Consider the following 18619-nt stretch of genomic DNA (forward strand, 5'->3'; position numbering starts at 1 on the left):
TTTTTCAGCTCCATTAATTCACTTATATTCCTCTCTAAATTGTGTGTTATTGTTAACATTTCGTCAAACCTTTTTTCAAAGTTCTTAGTTTCTTTGCATTGGGTTAGAACAAGTTCTTTTAATTCCCAGAAGTTTCTTATCATCCACTTTTTGAAGCCTGCTTCTACTAATGGAACACAGTCTTTCTCCATCAGGCCTTGTTCTGTTGCTGATGAGGAACTGATCCCCCGTAGAGGGAGAGGCGTTCTGATTTGGGGTATTCTCAGCCTTTTTAGGCTGGTTTCTTCCCTTCGTTATAAATTTATCCATCTGTGGTCTTTATAATTACCGTCTTTATAGTTGGGTTTCTGAGTGGACGTCCAATTTGTTGATTCCCAGCACTAAAATCTGAGCAACCCACTGCACCGGCCAAAACAGCGGCTTTAAGATTGATGGTGCTTTTCTGACTCTGCACCGAGAACCGCCGCACCAAGGCAGCAGCAAAACCACCTCGCCGGCCGCAAGAGTCGCACTGGCGACCTGTGGGGCCCCTCCACTGGAAATCTTCTGGTGCGTGAGCAACAAAAATTGATCTGAAAGTGTGGCGTCCTCTCGTTCTCTGCGCTTTCAGTGGGAGCTACAATCCCGAGCTGCTAGTGATCAGCCATCTTGGATCTCTTTTTTTTTTTTTCTTTAATACTTTCCATTAAAAACAATTATACAAGAGCATATTTTTTAACATTAATTTTTAAGTATTTTTTCAAAGAGTAATACATATGCATGATTTTTTTATAAAGTAAACACAGTACCAGAAATTGAAGAGTATAACAGTACCATGAAAACTACATCTCCCTTCCCAGGTCAGTGCCCACTGCCACCCCCTAGAGACGGTCACCACTAAGTTTTCTATCCCTCTGGAGTTATCAAAGTTTTTTACACAGATGGTCACATACCATATATATTGTCCAGTTGGACTTTTTTCACATCCTTTATTTTGTAGGTTATACCATATTGATTCACAGAAGTCTATCTCATTTGTAAACCATGGCAGTATATTCCATTGTGTGGATGGATATAACATCATTTATTTAATCACTCCTCTTTTGAAGGACTGCACTGCTAGTTGTATTCTAATCTTTTGCCATTACTAGTTTTGCTGCAGTGAATATCCTTGTAATAACTCTTAATATATGGGTGCAGCAAAAATCAGTGAGTATAGTTTTTAATTTTGATAGCTGTTGCCAAATTTTCTCTAAAGAGATTGCATCCATTTACCAATAATGTGTGAGAATTCTTGAACCACCTCCTTGCCAGCATCACACATTCTCATTTTTGTAAGCATTGCCAGTCTCAGGTAAATGTCATTTTAATTTGCATTTCTTATAAGTGATGTTGAAAACTTTTTTATGACAATTTTCGTTCTTTTTCAATGTATTCTGTGTCCATTTTTTGTATCGTTCTAAAACTATATGGTTCTTAAAAAATAGACACACACACACACACACACACACACACACACACACACACACATGCAACATATACATTTAAAGCTTTATCCATCTGAAATCCTTACACACACCCCATACACATTTAAAGCTTTATCCATCTGAAATCCTTTCTGGTGTAGAGAGTGAGCTAGAGATCTAAGGTGATTCTGTGTAGATGGCTAGCCAATTGTCCCACACCACTTATTGCTGTTTTCCTTTCTGGTTTGAAATGCTTTCTTTATTTTAAATTTCATGATCTAATTAAGTCTGTTTTCTTGGCCACATTAATGAATTGTAAATCTACTAAGATATTTATTTCTCTACCTACCATTTAGTAGGCTCATGTGAAATTATTTTCTTTTAGGATCCTTTCAAATACAGCTATCCACCACTAGTAGATGATGACTTCCAGACACCATTGTGTGAGAATGGGCCTATTACCAGTGAGGATGAAACTTCAAGTAAAGAAGACATAGAAAGTGATGGCAAGGAAACATTGGAAACAGCTTCTAATGAAGAACAAACAGCTCTTCTAAAAAAGGTAATTTTACAAATAAAATAAAACTGAATCACAAAACGTCGTCCATCCCCAGTTCTGCCACTAGCCATCTATTTGATTTTGGGTAATTCACTTAACCTGCTACCCTTCCACATTTTTGTGTATAAAAAGAAAGAGGAAGAATGGGATTACCAGATAAAAAGCACCACTTTAGTGTAGTTAAGGCTGATTCCAGGCCAGCCCCTGTGTCTCATACCTGTAATTCTAGCACTTTCTGAGGCTGAGGTGGAAGGATCACTTGAGCACAGGAGATTGAGACCAGCCTAAGCAACATAGGGAGGCCCTGTCTCTACAAAAAATAAAAAATTTGGCAGGCATGATAGTGCACACCTGTTGTTCCGGGGGGAAAGATCGCTTGAGCCCAGGAGGTCAAGATTATAGTGAGTCGTGATTGTGCCACTGCACTCTGGCCAGGGTGACAGAGTGAGACTTTGTCTCGAAATAAAATAAAGGCTGATTCCAGCTTTTGTGTAAAAAATAGCAAAACCCATCTAGAAGTAATTGTTTTATCTAACTTTTTTTGGTCTAAAAGTAATTTAAAACTTTACTTTGATTTAGTTCCTTTCTCTAATTTTTAAAAGAGCACTTTGTAGTTGTCACTCTTTTTACAAGTAATCAGGGACTTGATAGATGGATAAATTACAATGTTATAATTTAGAAAAAAATTAATGACTCTTAAGGGAAGAACCATGTTTTATTTTCTACAGTAACCTATGTATAGTAGGCACTAAAATAGATATGTTAATGGGCATGTTAATATATGCTAAATAGCTATCTTTTTTCCTTTTTTGTGTGCATGTGTTTAGATTAACCCAACTGAATCTACTTCCAAAGCAGAAGAAAATGAAAAAGTTGATTCAAAAACGAAAGCTTTCAAGAAACCATTGAGCGTGTTTAAAGGCCCCTTACTGCACATCAGGTAATCATCAAAAATTTTATTAGCTATACTTTTATAACATATCTTGATCATCTTGAGGGAGCCACAAAGTTAAGAAAACTTCTGTTTGGTTTTTGAAACTGTAGAAATATAAAACCAAGAGTTATCTGAAGACTTGACCTTGGTTTCTACACACAGTGGATATTTTTAGCTCCCTTCCTTTCTTTTACTCTGTCGAGTGTCTTTAAAGGGCTCTCATCACACATCAGATAATAAAAGTAAATATATATTAATAATAAATCTGAATGGCATGTATTTTCCTCACATAACTGGTACTATTAGACTTGCCCGAGTTCAGGAATGCCAGAAATGACACTGAAGTAAGCATTTGTTGATTTGACTTTCCAAAATCCAAGGATGAACTAGAAAAATAGATTTGTGACTAAAGCCAAATTTCCTCTATTTTTCTGCTAGGTTATTTGATTCAAAAGATTCCAGGTTGTTTCTTTCAGCATTGTATAAAAACCTTTTTCTCTTCGGGCGTAGTGGCTCACACCTGTAATCCCAGCACTTTGGGAGGCGAAGTCAGGCAGATCCCCTGAGGTCAGGAGTTCAAGGCCAACCTCACCAATATGGTGAAACCCTGTCTCTACTAAAATTACAAAAATTAGCCAGGTGTGGTGGTGTGCACCTGTAATCCCAACTACTCGGGAGGCTGAGACAGGAGAATTGCTTGAACCCAGGAGGCAGGTTGTAGTGAGCCAAGATCACACCACTGCACTCCAGCCTGGGCGACACAGCAAGATTCTGTCTCAAAAACAAAAAAAAAAAAAAAAAAAAAAAAGAAAAAGAAAAAGAAAGAACAAAACCTTTTTCTCACCAATAATGTTTTTGGTTGGTAAACATATTTTGCCTTATGTTAAATTGCTACACCAATTTTATGATCTCATGTAGCATTTTCTGTCCCTTTAGCTATGTTTTAGGTATGTCTCTTATGAATAATACAGCCAGACTTTTAAAAAATCTAATCTGACATTCTCTAATTGATAATATTAGTTTGTTTCCATAAATTTTCATTACTGTTAGATTTGGATTTATCTCCACCATCTATATGTATGAAAGACTGCAAGAGAAAGAGGCATAGATGCACATGGATTTTCTGTTTTTCATGGTTTTTATTTGCCATTTTAACCCTTTGGAGTTTATTTTGTTTGTTTGTTTACTTGTTCCCATTTTTCTCCCTACTTATTTGGAACTTACACATTCTGTTTTCACTGGAGACCTGTCACATCATAGGTCCTTGCCTGTAATTGTAGAGGTATGACAAGAAAAGCAGGCTACGGAGAAAGCCAGACAGCTTCTCAAGGGCACATTGGGCTCTGCTCCTCCCTGCCTCCACTCCCAGTGAAGTCCCAGAGCTGCTCCTACACATACACAAGGACCTAACCAACCTCTGTCTTCGGAGCTGCTCACAGTTTTTGTGCTGGTTACTAAGAACAATGAGATCCATCACCTAGTGTTTTTCTATGACTTTCTTAAGATTGAGCTCTAAAAGGAAGCCAGCAACCATGCAAATTTACCACATTGTCTAAAACTAGGCAAAGCCCTACTGGGAGAGTGCATTCTTATAAACATGTGTTAGTTAGATTAATAAACACCCCTAAGGTACAGACATTCCTGATATGAAATTAACCTATTTAAAGATGGATCTCAAAATCAAGGACTAGATGAAAATTCACTTTAAATTATTCATGTTTTTATGTAAAGCAAAAACACTATTGTTCCCATTGTTTTGAGGCACCTGATACAATTTGTCTAATGTAATTAAACTACACAAACTTTGAATGAATCTTTAAAAATTTTTTTTTAGGTCATAGGCATTACAATGGAAAGTAATAGTAAAATTTAAATTTTGAAGCTCATCAATTTTACTATTTGATAAGTTCTTCCTAGAGCTCCCATCCCACATTTAATGTTTCTTTTTCTCCTTCCCTGTTACTTAGAAAAGCTGCTATATAGTAAGAAATTATTCTGTTAAATACATTCCTAATCATCTTTCTTTTTAAGTTATGCTCTTTTCTGTTGGTGTATAGCAATATGCCCCATTCTCATCTATTTATAATTAGGTAAAGTTGAAGCAGCAATATCTTCTTTGCTTTATTATCTATAACCTTTCAAATAGTTTAAATAAGTGCACCTTAAGATAGTGCTGATTATAGGTTTAATTCAGAGCCTTTGTAATCCTCTCTTCTATTCTTCCTGGTTTGCTTTTGATCTTGGGGAAAACCATAGGACTTTTAAAATAGTATGCATTGAATCAGTAAGATTAAAATACAAAGTTGTATTGGGTAATTGTCTTATAAGTCTTTTTTGGTGAAATGTCTTATACAAATGACCATCAGATATTAACTAAATATTTTTCTTCAAGCTAATGATTAGATTTTCATTTATTCTAAGTATTACAAATGCTTTATGTTTTTGTCACTCCCCAGCCCAGCAGAAGAACTGTATTTTGGAAGTACAGAATCTGGAGAGAAGAAAACTTTAATAGTGTTGACAAATGTAACTAAAAATATAGTGGCATTTAAGGTAAATATCTCAAAGGTACAATAAATTATGTTTGAGAATTTGACATGGGAAATAATTTTAGACATAACTGAAAGATTGAAAATTTTGAACTTGTACAGTGTTTTTATTTATGACCTTTTTTAGGCATGTTGTACTGCCTTTTGGTTCTAACCAAGTGGCATAGCTTATCCAAAATTTTCCCTGAGGTCTGTATCTCAATCTTCTATGTGCAGTAATAGGTTAATGTCTAAATTAATAACAAGAGTTTAATGTCTGTTGTAAATAACAACTCAAGAAAAATTACTTTTTACTATGTGAATAACTTATAATAACAGTGAAACATAAAACTATAAAATTGATAGTGTATTTTTCTACCAGTGTGGTATATTCTGGAGTGTAGTTTATATCAGATATTAACCTGATACTGAGCATTAAGTGTAACAAGACTGAGTCCATCACTACCCCAATACTGTAGGTTTTCCTGCCTTAAATCTTGTATTTAGATATAACCACCAGGATGTTCCTAATGTGCTTTTTAATTTCTGAACACCATTGTATTAATAACATGCAATCTAATGAGCATTCCGTTATTGTGAATTTATGTCATTAAATTCAGGCAATTAACAGGATATATTTAATAGATGAATTGTTTTATTTGAGGCAGTCTGAATGACAATTTGATGTATATCTTAGTATCTTTTTAGATAGATTGAGATGCTGTATGCATAACCATCATTCTTACTTTGTAAACTCTTTGTTCATTGATTATTCACTGCTAATTTTTTAAAGTCATTCTTAAGCCATTTCCACCCCCCCCCAAAAAAGCATAAAGGTTGTTATATGACTACTGTGTTTATAAACAGGTGAGAACAACAGCTCCAGAAAAATACAGAGTCAAGCCAAGCAACAGCAGCTGTGACCCGGGTGCATCAGTGGATATAGTTGTGTCTCCCCATGGGGGTGAGTTGTCACTTAGTAGCTGCAGCAGGTGTTGGGTATGGTGGGGGGAATGGGACCTGGAGCTGGGCTGAGTCAGCAGAGATGTCAGGCTAGAATCTAGAAATTAGCAGAGTATCATGAGTAACCTCACCTCACTCTAGACATCTGTCCTCCCACATGTGAAATGGGATGGTCAAAGAGGTCTTCTAAAGCCCTTTGCAGCGTTAAAATGTAATTGTTTTTAACAAGTAAAATTGTTTAAACTGACACCACTTGAAATTGAATTTCACAGGAGAAATTCCTTGCTTTTAGAAATTTTTCCTTTTTAAAGATATTTCCATTTTCTTCTTTTTCCTTAATGTTGAGTTCCAGAATAATGGTTAAACCACAAACATATCCAACCCTTTTGAAGGTTCCACTTTATATGCTGAATTACTCTTTTGGAATGCAGGTTTAACGGTCTCTGCCCAAGACCGTTTTCTGATAATGGCTGCAGAAATGGAACAGTCATCTGGCACAGGTCCAGCAGAATTAACTCAGTTTTGGAAAGAAGTTCCCAGAAACAAAGTGATGGAACATCGGTAAGCTTTCTCCTCACATTCTTCTCAAATGTAGTGGAAAGAATCAGAAAGAGAAAAGTGCCTCCATGGGCCAGGTGGCCTCCCTTTCTTCTTGCATCTGCTGGGTGCCTTGCAGGGCTCTGGGAATGCCCAGATGAATGAGAGCTGGTGTTGCTCAAGGTCACTAATAGCAGAAACTCACTTGCAGGCCAGTGCAAGAGTCAGGATCTGTCCAGTTCACAAACACAGATCTCTTTGTCTCAGCAGTTCCCCTTGTAGGAACGCTCACCTTACATACTAGAATGTTTTTTGCAGCATTGTTTGTAATAGTGAAAAACTGGAAAGAGATCATCTAAATAGTAAAGCAATAATGAGATACATTTGAGTATAGCTACACTGAAAAGTGCTGCAACCACTCAAAAAGGCACAGCAAGTCTATTTGTTCTAACACGGAAAGCCATCTGTGATATATTATTAGAACACAAATCTAGTTAGAAAAATTGGTTATGGGCATTATCCTATTTAGGAGGGGGGAAAACTTGCATATATAGGTATATACATGTATGTACATATATATAGATATATCAGGTTGTGACAAATTTCTTGAAAAGATATACAGAAAAGGAGAATAGAGAAGGCTGTATTATAGTTTTATTTAACTTGGAATTATGGTTTATTGAAGGGTTCCCATTTTTCCCCCCAGGGAACATTTGTCAATGTCTGGAGACACTTTTGGTTGTCACAACTGGGGGATAGGGTACAATGGACATCTAATGGGGGCAGCATAGGGATGCTGCTAAGCCACTAGCAGTGCACAGGACAACCCCATCCCCCCAAAATTATCTGGCCCCAAATGTCTGTCATGCCAAGGTTGAGAAATCCTGCTTTATAGTGTAGTTAAGGATGGCCACTCCAGTGACATTACAGTAGGCCCTGAAGGAAATGAGAGAGCAAGCCATATAGATAACTGGGCAGAGACCTTTACAGATGGAGAGAACAACAAACACAGCGAGCTTGGCCTTTGGGAAGAACAACAAGGAAGTCAGTGTCTCTTGACTCCAGTAAGGGAGGAGCATGGTGAGAGATGGGGACTGAGATAGTTGGATATCAGATTGTTGCTATGGTGAGGACTTGTGAGTGAGAGGAAAAACTGTTAGTCGGTGCTAAGCAGAGCCGTGAGGTGATCCCGGCTTATTAAACGGATTCTTCTGGGGACTGTGTAGAAACTAGATAGTGGGCAGTGATACCAAGTTCACACTAAAGTGGAATTTGCTGTATGCTAGCACTGTTCTAGATGCTTTAGAAGTATTGATTCATTCAGTCATGAAGACAGTCCTGTGAGGGAGGAGGGCATTTTTCCTACTTTATAGAGGAGAAGCTGGGAAACCTGATAATGGCTATGGTTGAATGAAATCTTCAGGGCCGGGCGCAGTGGCTCACACCTGTAATCCCAAAACTTTGAGATGCTGAGGCGGGAGGATTGCTTGAGCCCAGGAGTTCAAGACCAGCCTGGGCAACATAGGGAAACCTGCTCTCTACAAAAAATCAAAAACTTAGCTGATAGACCATGAAAACAGATTATGAACAGTGAAATTCCTGAGAAGGCTGAAAGCGTGGGGGGGACCTAAGGCAGGGGAGATTAGCCTTAATCTAGAGGAGGGAGAAGCAGATGAAGGTCAGCAGCCTGCCTTGTTTTTACATGTACTATTTAAATTTCCAAACTGTATTACAGGAGGACCTACTTTCTGTTTTTAATCAAGAGTTTCTGTGGGGGTTTTTTGTGTGTTCAAAGACATGGTTATGGGAATATTTTGAAAGGGTAAGAAATACTGGTATAAAAGGTGTTGTAGATTAATTTGAAGTTCTTATGAAACAGTCCCTCAAAATGAAGGGTTATTTTTGGTTTTGTTACATTCGAGTTGCTTTGTTTTCTTTGTTATTTCCTTAACCAATTACTGATGGCTTACTTTTCTATAACTGTGAGAGGAGATCACCGTTCTCTTGCAGAAAGGGGGAGGGAGGCTTGAGGGTGAGGTACAGAAGCTCAAGGAAAGTACCTTTCTCCTATCTAGAAAGGGTGATTTCCTTCAAATCGTAAGATATTTGGATGAATTCTACTGAATGTCATATAAAAAAACCTTTCATTTGAATTTTACTGAGTGGTATCTGCAATACCTTGTGTTCTTTATACATGCATTAAGAAGCTAGAAGATAAAAATATACAGAGCTGCTGCCTTAGGTGAAGGAAAAGCAAGGAGGATTTTCACCTCTGTTATATAGACTTCTGTGTTTAACTGTTTTCATTTTATATTTTACTTTTATAGGAAAATTTATTAACATTTTTAAAAGTTATGTTACCTTTGGATTTTCATAGGTTAAGATGCCACACTGTTGAAAGCAGTAAACCAAACACTCTTACATTAAAAGACAATGCTTTTAACATATCAGATAAAACTAGTGAAGATATATGTCTTCAGGTAAGTATACTTTCCTCCTAACTCAAATGAAGTTGTTCATGCTAATCAACATTAGAAATCCATTTTTTTCTCACCAACATAAGGAAAAACCTTTGGCATAGACACAACAGAAATACTCTTCTTTGTGAAGAGATGCCAAACCAGAAATGGTAAGCAGTCCAAGCATGTGCCTTTAATCCCAGCACTTTGGGAGGCTGAGGCAGGTGGATCACTTGAGCCCAGGAGTTTGAGGCCAGCATGGGCAACATAGCGAGACCTTGTCTCTACAAAAAAATTAAAAATTAGCCAGGTGTGGTGGCACACATCTGTAGTCCCAGTTACTCAGGGGTCTGAGGCAGGAGGATTGCTTGAGCCTGGGAGGTCAAGGCTGCAGTGAGCCAAGATCATGCCACTGCACTCTAGCCTGGGCAAGAGAACAAGACTGTTTCTCAATTAAAAAAAAAAAGAAATGGTAAGCAATGAGTTATTTTTGGAGGTCTGCTAACCATTTGAAAGCTCTGACCATTTTTACCTAAGCACAGGTGCTTTGGGGATTATCAAATAATTTAATCTTGTTGAAAAATGTACCAAGTAGTGCATTTAAATTTCAAAGAAAGAGAGGAGCTCCCTTTGTGAGTAGCTGAAAGCTGCTTAAGGCTTTCTGTACCTCCAGGAACTGACTGCTCTGCTCCTGCTTCAACTAGAAATTTAGACCTCCCAAAATGAGAATAAGCAGAGACATATCTGTCCACCAAACGAATCTAATGCCTTGTTGCACTTCCACCTCCTTCCACCAGCCTTACAGAGTAGACGAACCCCATCCTTTCAGTGTTTGGATTTCTAGTATTCCTGTTTGTCATGCTCATGATTAATGACTTTTATTGATATAAATCTTTCATCCCTTTTTCCTTCTTCAGCTCAGTCGTTTACTAGAAAGCAATAGGAAGCTTGAAGACCAAGTTCAGCGTTGTATCTGGTTCCAGCAGCTGCTGCTTTCCTTAACAATGCTCTTGCTTGCTTTTGTCATCTCTTTCTTCTATTTATTGTACAGTTAAAGAAGCGGTGCCCGGTAGGAAACACGGTTCCTTTGTCCCTTAGTTGGAAAAAGTAACAGACCTAAAACTCTACCAAGCTACTAAAAGCGTTACACATCTGTGCTTCCTAAAAGGAAATATGCAGCATGTAGAGGGGATCACATACATGTCTTGAAAATAAACTGCTAGAGTAAAGAAATGCTGGAGAAATTGATTATAAGAGACTATAGCTATTTAGTAAAGTAAGTAAAGGTATATCCATTGTGTAAATTAATAGTTTAAATATAATTTATTTTTTCCTTTTGATCTGAATACTTTTAAAGCTTAAGTTTTATCATGTAAATACATTAGCTTAACTGAAAAGTATAAGTAACATGCTTTGTTGCAGCCAAAAAATGTAATCTGCTTTTTTATGACAGAATTATAGCTGAGCTGACTTACTAGGTTTTCTATACTATGTATATAGAAGAACATGTATATTGAGAAAGAAAACATACAGAGGAATTTATGTAACCATGACTTTGTAATTTTAAGAATTCCTTCCAGGTGATGGTCAATATTCTTTTGGAATGTAAACCGATTTAATGCCAAACACCTTAACCTTTGTTTCTTAGTGTTCCTTAACAGCCTGCCTTTTATTAATCTCAGGCTTTTTTATGAACACTGTCATTTCAATAGAATTTGGAAAATTAAGTGTGGTTGGAATTTCTTTGAATGTTGTTAGTAAAGTCCAAAAAGAAAGTCTCAAGCAGTCCCCCTATCCAGTCGTTTTTATGGAGCTTCATGTTGTCCACTATAGCTGGACACTAAACCTTTTGCCTCATTTATTATAAAGGCCTGATCCTCCGTTGCCCCATCTTCATCCCCATTCCAGAGCAGAGGAGTCTCTGTGGACCTTGAATTGCACTGTCTTCATCCTCATTTCTAAATGAAAGGTGTTAGATATAAATGTTTTGAAAAGTTAGTTGTTTGAGATGCTAAGCAGGATAACTAATTTACAGTTTAAATTGTTCCTTGTTAAAATCAGCCCATGACAAGGAAATTTACAAAATACTACAGTATCTAGAAGAGTGAAAAGAAAAAAATGAAACAAAAAGAAACATAGATGCCCAGGTGTCAGCTCTCCATTTAAAGAATGAAAAATGTGACTCACAATGGTCTGTGAAAACTTCAAACTAGGACCAATTGACTTACTTGATATTCAATTGATATGGTAATACCCACCCAGTATTCCTAAAATCCTAAAAAGATACATCTTGCAGTAGCAGAGGCTATGAAATTAGTTTGTTCTCTCATGAATGTGACCAGTTGGGGTTTATGTTGGTTCACATGTACATCTACTTTATATGAAAGAAAAAATAGTCTGCCTATAAAGCCATGTTTGGAGATTTTAACTGCTTTTCTGAAGGGTAGTGTTGTTGGCTTTCATCTTCAAGAAGTTGATTCCAAAATTGAGTCATGAAGAATGATATAACAGAGTTCCTTCAAAATTGGCCTAGGAAATAAAACCTTAAAAGGACACTGGTGTGCTACTTTGTCTTAATTTGGGCTTTTCTGTTTCAGTTTGCCACCTCCAGCTGTGAAACGGACTGCAGTCCACCCTAAGTACTGTGCACAGTACCTCCCTGTGTGTGTGCACAGTGGCTTCCCCTTACGTGGTAGATTTTTGGCCTTAATATAATCTAATCCCAAAACGGTCATGTATGTTTTCTGTCCTTGGCAAATAAATGAGGAAATAATTAGCCAAGATTGAAAATGTATTGTCCTAACAGTGTCCCTTTAACGTTTCATATGAAAAATGATGTTCACCCACTAAAATATCTTTGCTCAATGTCTGGTCAGTTAAATTTAACAACATATCTTGTTAATGTTTGTGTGTCTATTAAATGTGACTAAGCAGGATTACTGAAAATTAACTATAAAATCAAAGGCATATAAACGTTTGTACTTGTCTTGATTAATCATATATTTACGCTTGATTTTATTCTGTCTTCATTTGTTTTTATTTAATCATAATTGCATGATTATTTTTGGTACTGTAATCAGTAATTTCATTTTTAATCGTGTCATTATCTGTTCATGACCAAATTACCAAGGAACCAACATTTCGATTTAGATATTTGTTTTCACTTAGGAATGGAAATTAATAGATTTTTCCATGAAAGCATTAATGAAATATCATTACCTTGATCTGCAGATAGCCTAAAAATTTGATTGCTGGTAAACCTGGCCTCAAATTTCATACTACCATAATTGTTTTTATATATTGCCACTAATTTTGACTGGATTTAATAGCACTTTATTGTACAACTACAAAAAATATATTCCTAGAATTGTTGCCAGTGTAATTTCTCTAATGTTCTGGTGCTTTTCATATATTTTCAGTATTTTTATTACTATATTGGTATTTTATTTGTATAAATTGATTAAAAGAACATGTTTTCTATTTTAATATGTTTTAGAAAAATAATTACATTTATGAAATAAATATCATCAGGAAAAAAACCTCTGGTCTCTAATTGATAAAGCATCTTAAAGAAAATCACTATATCAACCTCACTCTGACCTTTTAAAGATGTTAGTAATTTCTTTTGGATCGCTTTGCATTTTTATAAGGACAGCGCTGTAGGCCTCCAAAGATACAATTCAGTGTCAGGTTAGCCTGTCCTTTAGTGTGTCCTGTTTCTCCTCGTCCCCGTGTCGGGTCTGGCTGCTCTTCAGTGTAGTTCTTCGTTTTCCCCAGACACAGCATTGGACCCACTGTCATTGCTTAGAGCTCATTGTGGAGCCTGTTGCTGGAGCTGCAATGGGTCAGAATTGCCATGTAGTTTCCCCAATCCTAGTATCCATGCATAGTTCTCTCTGACAGGAGCAAGCAGGAGGCAGGCTAACAAGAAATCTGCCTGACTGCCAGACACACAGGAAAGATAGCAGTGTGGCACTGATCATTCTGAAATCAGGCACATACTCAGGACCTGGGACTTGGGGGCTGTTGCAGAGGGGTAGCAGGGAAGCCCAGGATGGTGATGTTAGAGGTTCTCAGGGTTGTTGATGTCTGGTCTATCACCAATAAAATATACAACCTCCGAAATGGTAGCTACCTCCATAAAAATAGCATGAGTTGGAAGTTCCCTCTTCTACACTGAAAAATATGTGATTAACAAAATCATGTGGGTAGAGTCCCAACCCTCTGATAAATTCAAAATAGAGCCACAAAGAATGTTAACCTGCCAACACACACCATACCCACCCGGGATGTGACAGGGTGGTCTCCATCCCTAAAGAGCACAATTTTCTAGGAGTCTAGAGCTTCTGTCAGGAAAATCTCCAGCTAGGTAGGAAAAGATTGGGTTACTTTGCAAGTCTTCAGCTCTTTCTCCCCTAAATCTTTACCATCAACTCTAGGTTTCCTGACATCAAAACAATATAGGCCCTCAAAAATATAGGGCTCCCCCTCTCTCCCTGGCCCAAGGAGACAGACTAGAAATCTTCTACTTTTTCCAACTGAAACAACGGTTGTTAGGAGTGAGGGCTCTGAGGTAAGACTACCTGTATGACTTGGGAAAGTTAACCAGTTTCAGCCTGCTTCCCTAAGTGATAATCATAGTACTACTCTACAGGTTAGGTGTGAGAATGAGAGGAAATAATGCATTTAAAGCATCCATGGAGTCTAGCTTGGCTTTGCTGATATATCACCTCCACCTCCTTGTCAATTCTCTAAACTTTTTCCTGTTTTTTACTCACTCTTGCATTCTTGGCACCTGGATAAAATTATCAAATCAGTTCTTTCACACCTGCATTTTAATTTGTCCTTATATTGAATAAAAATTATCTCCCTGTAATGTCCAAAAAGTCTCATACCTTCCTTATTCCCCCCTCATGTTGCCTGCCATGAAGAATAAGACCAATCTCTTCCACATGTTAAAATATTTTAAGACAGCTGGTTTAACTGACAAGAATACAGAGAAATATCTCCCTGACCCATAGGGACAAGATTTACACACATTTTCATGTTTTCCTAGAGGGAAAATTTGAGTGGTCCTTGAAACCAGCAGTTTTCCTACGCTTTTTTATCTTGAGCAGTCTCAAGACCAAACATACTTTTCATAAATGCAAATATGGTTGAGCAACTTGAGTCAGATACCAAATCATTTTTCAGTCATAAGTGGAATATATCATAACATCTTACTTGTCTTTTGTAGATAAGGAAACCAAGAGTCCAGGAAGTAATTTTTTCCCAAAGTAACATGACTAGTTGGTGTCAGAACAAAGAGTTTAATCTCCCAAGTCCAATGCTGTCATAACCACCCAGAGCTGCCACATTTGAGTAGTAAGTTACAATGTTGAACAGATAGGTCTCAGAGCTTTACTTTCACCAACAGTATGAGAAAAGAGAATGAAGATAAAATACTTGAGAAGCAGAAGTGACAAAGTAGAATAGCCACTCAGGACCCTGGAAGTTTCTTGGTATTCTAAGCGATGTATTAGTCCAGTCTCACATTGCTATAAAGAACTACCTAAGACTGGGTAATTTATAAAGGAAGGTTTAATTGGCTCACGGTTCTGCAAGCTGTACAGGAATCATGGATGGGGAAGCCTCAGGAAACTTACAATCATGGCAGAAGACAAAGGGAAGGCAGGTATGTCTTAAATGGCCAATGCAGGAGGAAGACAGAGAAGGGGGAGGTGCTACTCAATTTTAAAAAGCCAGATCTCATGGAAACTCACTATCACGAGAACAGCAAAGGTGAAATCCACCCCCATGATCCAGTCATCTCCCACCAGGCTCCTCCAACATTCCCCAATTTGACATGAGATTTGGGTGGGGATGCAAATTCAAACCATATCACAGACCTTATTTTCAAAAAGGTTTTAAACATATGGGTTAGCATATATTTGTTTGTGGAGTGGTTTGATGTGCAGCATCAACCTTCAGGGAGGTTTATTCAACTCTGTAGAAGGGCATATAAGGGTGCGTTGCCACCAGTTGGCTCAGGAGCCATAGTCTAGTGGCCTGAACAGGTCTTGTACTTAATAAAATCAGAGCACATATGTTAGTTTTCTATTGCCATACAACAAATTTCCACAAGCTTAGCAGCTTAAAACAGCACAAATTTATTATCATCTCACAGTTTCTGTGGGCTGCACCGGTACAGCATGGCTGGGTTCTCTGCTCAGGGGCTCGGTAGTCTGAAATCAAGATGTCAGCTGATTGCATCCTCCCTGGAGGCTCTACTAGGTGAAGGGTCACTTTCAAGTGTCTTCAAGTTGTTGGCACAATTCATTTCCTTGGGGCTATAGTACTGAGGCTATTAATTTGCTGGCAAAAGGGACTACTCAGCTCCTCCAGGCCCCTCCCAGGTCTTTGCAGCTCCCCACCCCTATAGGCAGTTTACAGCATGGCTGTTGCTATCTCCAGTCTTCCTTCAGAAAGGGCCCAGTTCCTTTTAAGGGCTCACTCAATTAAGTCAAGCCCACCCAGGACAATATCCCTTGGGATTAACTCTAAGGTAGTTTATTCAGAATTCAGAACCTTAATTATATCTACAAAATCCTTCTTAATCATGGGAGTGATACCCTATCACATTTACACGCAACACCCCACCCCTGAACTCAAGGAGAGATGCTGGGTATGTGTTGCGTGGGACCTACAAACTCATTCAACTCAGTCCCCCAGGAAACAGAGGGTCGAAAAGCTGAACTCAACCTTAAGCAGTCTGATGGACGGCTTTGAATTCATAGATGTTCCACACCTGCAAGGAAATAGACTAGAACTTCCGTGGTTGGCACCAAATGGCAGGTGTGGAGACAATATAGCTCTATCTTAGCTGGCTTTCTCTAATCTCGTAGCTTCAGTTCACACAAGTATTCAAACTTTTATAAGTAAATTGTTAGGGTAAAGTATGTCACCACTATTTTAAACATTTATTCAATCATAAAAAGCACTCAAGAAGGATTCTTACAATGAGTTAATTTGCAAGGACAAAGGGTATTTCCAGTAATTGTGTTCTTTTGTAAATGAAGCTCTAGTGAAAGCAATTAGCTTTTTTAACTTTCCCTTTTCTTTTAGAATAATCCATTTGCTTCAGTTAATTTGAGTTAGTTTTCTTAGACATAAATATGCTCTGTGGATGTAACTAAATAAAAAGGTTAAAACTGTTAAAAAAAAAAAAAAGAAAGAAAAAGAAACAATTCTTACAGAAGCCTGCATCATGATATCCAACATTTATACTGTCTAATTTACTTTGAATTAAATTCTAGTGCCTTGAATTCTATTATTCCAGAAAGTCCTCTGCATATTTTCAGGTTGTTCTGGAGATATGTGTACATGTATATGTGTTTAAAAATCTCACTGATCTCCTGGTTCATTTTGGAAACCATGTACATATGTGTGTATTCTTGACAAGTTTCTGAATGCAAGAAACTTCAAAAACTCCTAATACTATGCCTGAGCCTTTCCTTGCTGAATCTGAGACTATAACAAAACAAGAAGTGAATCACTTCTGTTTCTCAATCCAGTACACATTTATTTTTTTCTTTATCAAGTTTTCACTCTATCACACAGATTCATTCAGTAGAACTTAACGAAATTTGCCCTGAACTGCCTTCACCCACCACCATGCAAATATGGTTGAATAACTTGAGTCAAATACCAAATAACTGTTTTCAGTCGTAAACTAAATGTCAAAAATGTGTTTTGGGTACTTTTCCAATATTCTAAATTCTGTGACTCCAGCTACTTCCTTTTAGTGGAGGTGGAGAGGAAGGAAGCTATTTTTAGAAACAATAACAATAGTTTGCACAGTCTAGTGGAATTTAATTTTTTTAAATGTGACTGAACTGGTAAGTTACTAAAAAGGGTTAGTGAAAGGAAATTGACATAACAAAGCTTCCTGGCAAATCCAGTATTTACTGCTCTGGGATTTCTTAAACTGCTTAAGAACTTAGTCATTAAAGGCGGAGGTGCATCTTACAGCGGAGCTATATTCTAAAGTCACTGCTTAGAGTAGAATTGAGCATAGTTAGAATTGTTCTTTAAAAATCATTAGGAAGGTGCCACAACACAGATGGCCGTAATAACTCATATATTGGTGAATTAAACCTTCATTTTTAACACCAGGTAAAGAATTTGGTTTACTTTTTATTATTTTGACAGAAGGAGGGGGTCATGTAGTCTAATAAAAATATGTACTATGTCTTTAAAACTAGAATCACTATCAGCAAGATTCTCTTGCTTTAAGAAGCACAAGAGAATTGAGAATGAATGAAAGAAAAACATTCATATTTACTATTCTACATGTGTGGAGTGGAATAGACCTTCTTCATTCTAAGAGTTAAGGGTCAGATATATGAGGTTACTCACATAGTCAGGGCCAAAATCTGAGCTGAAATCTGATCTTCCTCTTAGACAAACTTCTAAAAAGGGCCCTCAGGACATTTCCGCTTGCATCCCTCTCCTTGTCGTCTCACTCCATTCTATTGTTTACGCCCATCACTCTGGCAAAACAGTACAGTGTACTTGCTGCAGCCCAGCAACGACCTCCTTGCTGCTTCTTCCAATGGAGTTACTTCGACTTGAATTTCAAGTGAGTTCTTGCACCAGCATTTGACTATATCAACCACTAGGTTTGTGAGAGAACAAACTCCTGCTTTTTCTCCCAGTGACACCCTTCAGTTTCCTTTACCAGCTCATCTTCTTTCGCCAAGTCTTTAAGATGTTAAAGTCAGAACTGGACTCTCTTTCCTCACTCCCCTTTAGGTTAACTCCTCCATACCCATGGCTGCAATGACCATCAATAAGCCATTAACCCTTGTATATTTCTAACCCAGACTTCCTGTTTTAAGTCTAGACACATGTACCCAGTATCAGCTCAACAGTTCCAGGTATCCATCACGAAATGTCAAAATGAACATATAACTTTATCTTCCATCCCCATCTCAATGGATGGTAGGCTAGGCTAGGCTCCACCCAGGAGCCAAGAACTGTATTATGCTATGTGCCGGGGACTAGATGGTGAATACTTCATGGAATTTATCGTCTAATGGGGAGTGAGGCATTAACAAAAATTGTACAAATTTTAAAATATAAGCTGTAATGAGTGTTATAAAGAAAACATGGTGGTGTCATGACAGCATCTAATAAGGGGACCTCCATCTATT

At 37.6% G+C, this 18619-nt stretch overlaps 1 protein-coding gene across 5 annotated transcripts in view; it reads left to right on the plus strand.

The window, feature by feature from the left end:
- MOSPD2 (motile sperm domain containing 2) overlaps positions 1–12807 on the plus strand; it is a 45066-nt gene extending 32259 nt beyond the window's left edge. For 3 of the 5 annotated variants that reach the window (XM_017512358.2, XM_037732761.1, XM_017512356.2), the window contains 7 exons: positions 1831–2007; positions 2832–2944; positions 5395–5491; positions 6334–6430; positions 6861–6990; positions 9344–9446; positions 10343–12807. In XM_017512358.2, the coding sequence (XP_017367847.1) occupies positions 1831–2007; positions 2832–2944; positions 5395–5491; positions 6334–6430; positions 6861–6990; positions 9344–9446; positions 10343–10480 (855 nt within the window). In that variant the 3' untranslated portion in view covers positions 10481–12807. The remainder of the gene's footprint in view (positions 1–1830; positions 2008–2831; positions 2945–5394; positions 5492–6333; positions 6431–6860; positions 6991–9343; positions 9447–10342) is intronic. The other 2 variants (XM_017512360.2, XM_017512359.2) reach the window with 2 other exon arrangements.
- Positions 12808–18619: the final 5812 nt, after the last annotated feature.

The sequence above is a fragment of the Cebus imitator genome, unplaced genomic scaffold, assembly GCF_001604975.1.
Source record: "Cebus imitator isolate Cc_AM_T3 unplaced genomic scaffold, Cebus_imitator-1.0 Scaffold471, whole genome shotgun sequence".
Classification (NCBI taxonomy): Eukaryota; Metazoa; Chordata; class Mammalia; order Primates; family Cebidae; genus Cebus; species Cebus imitator.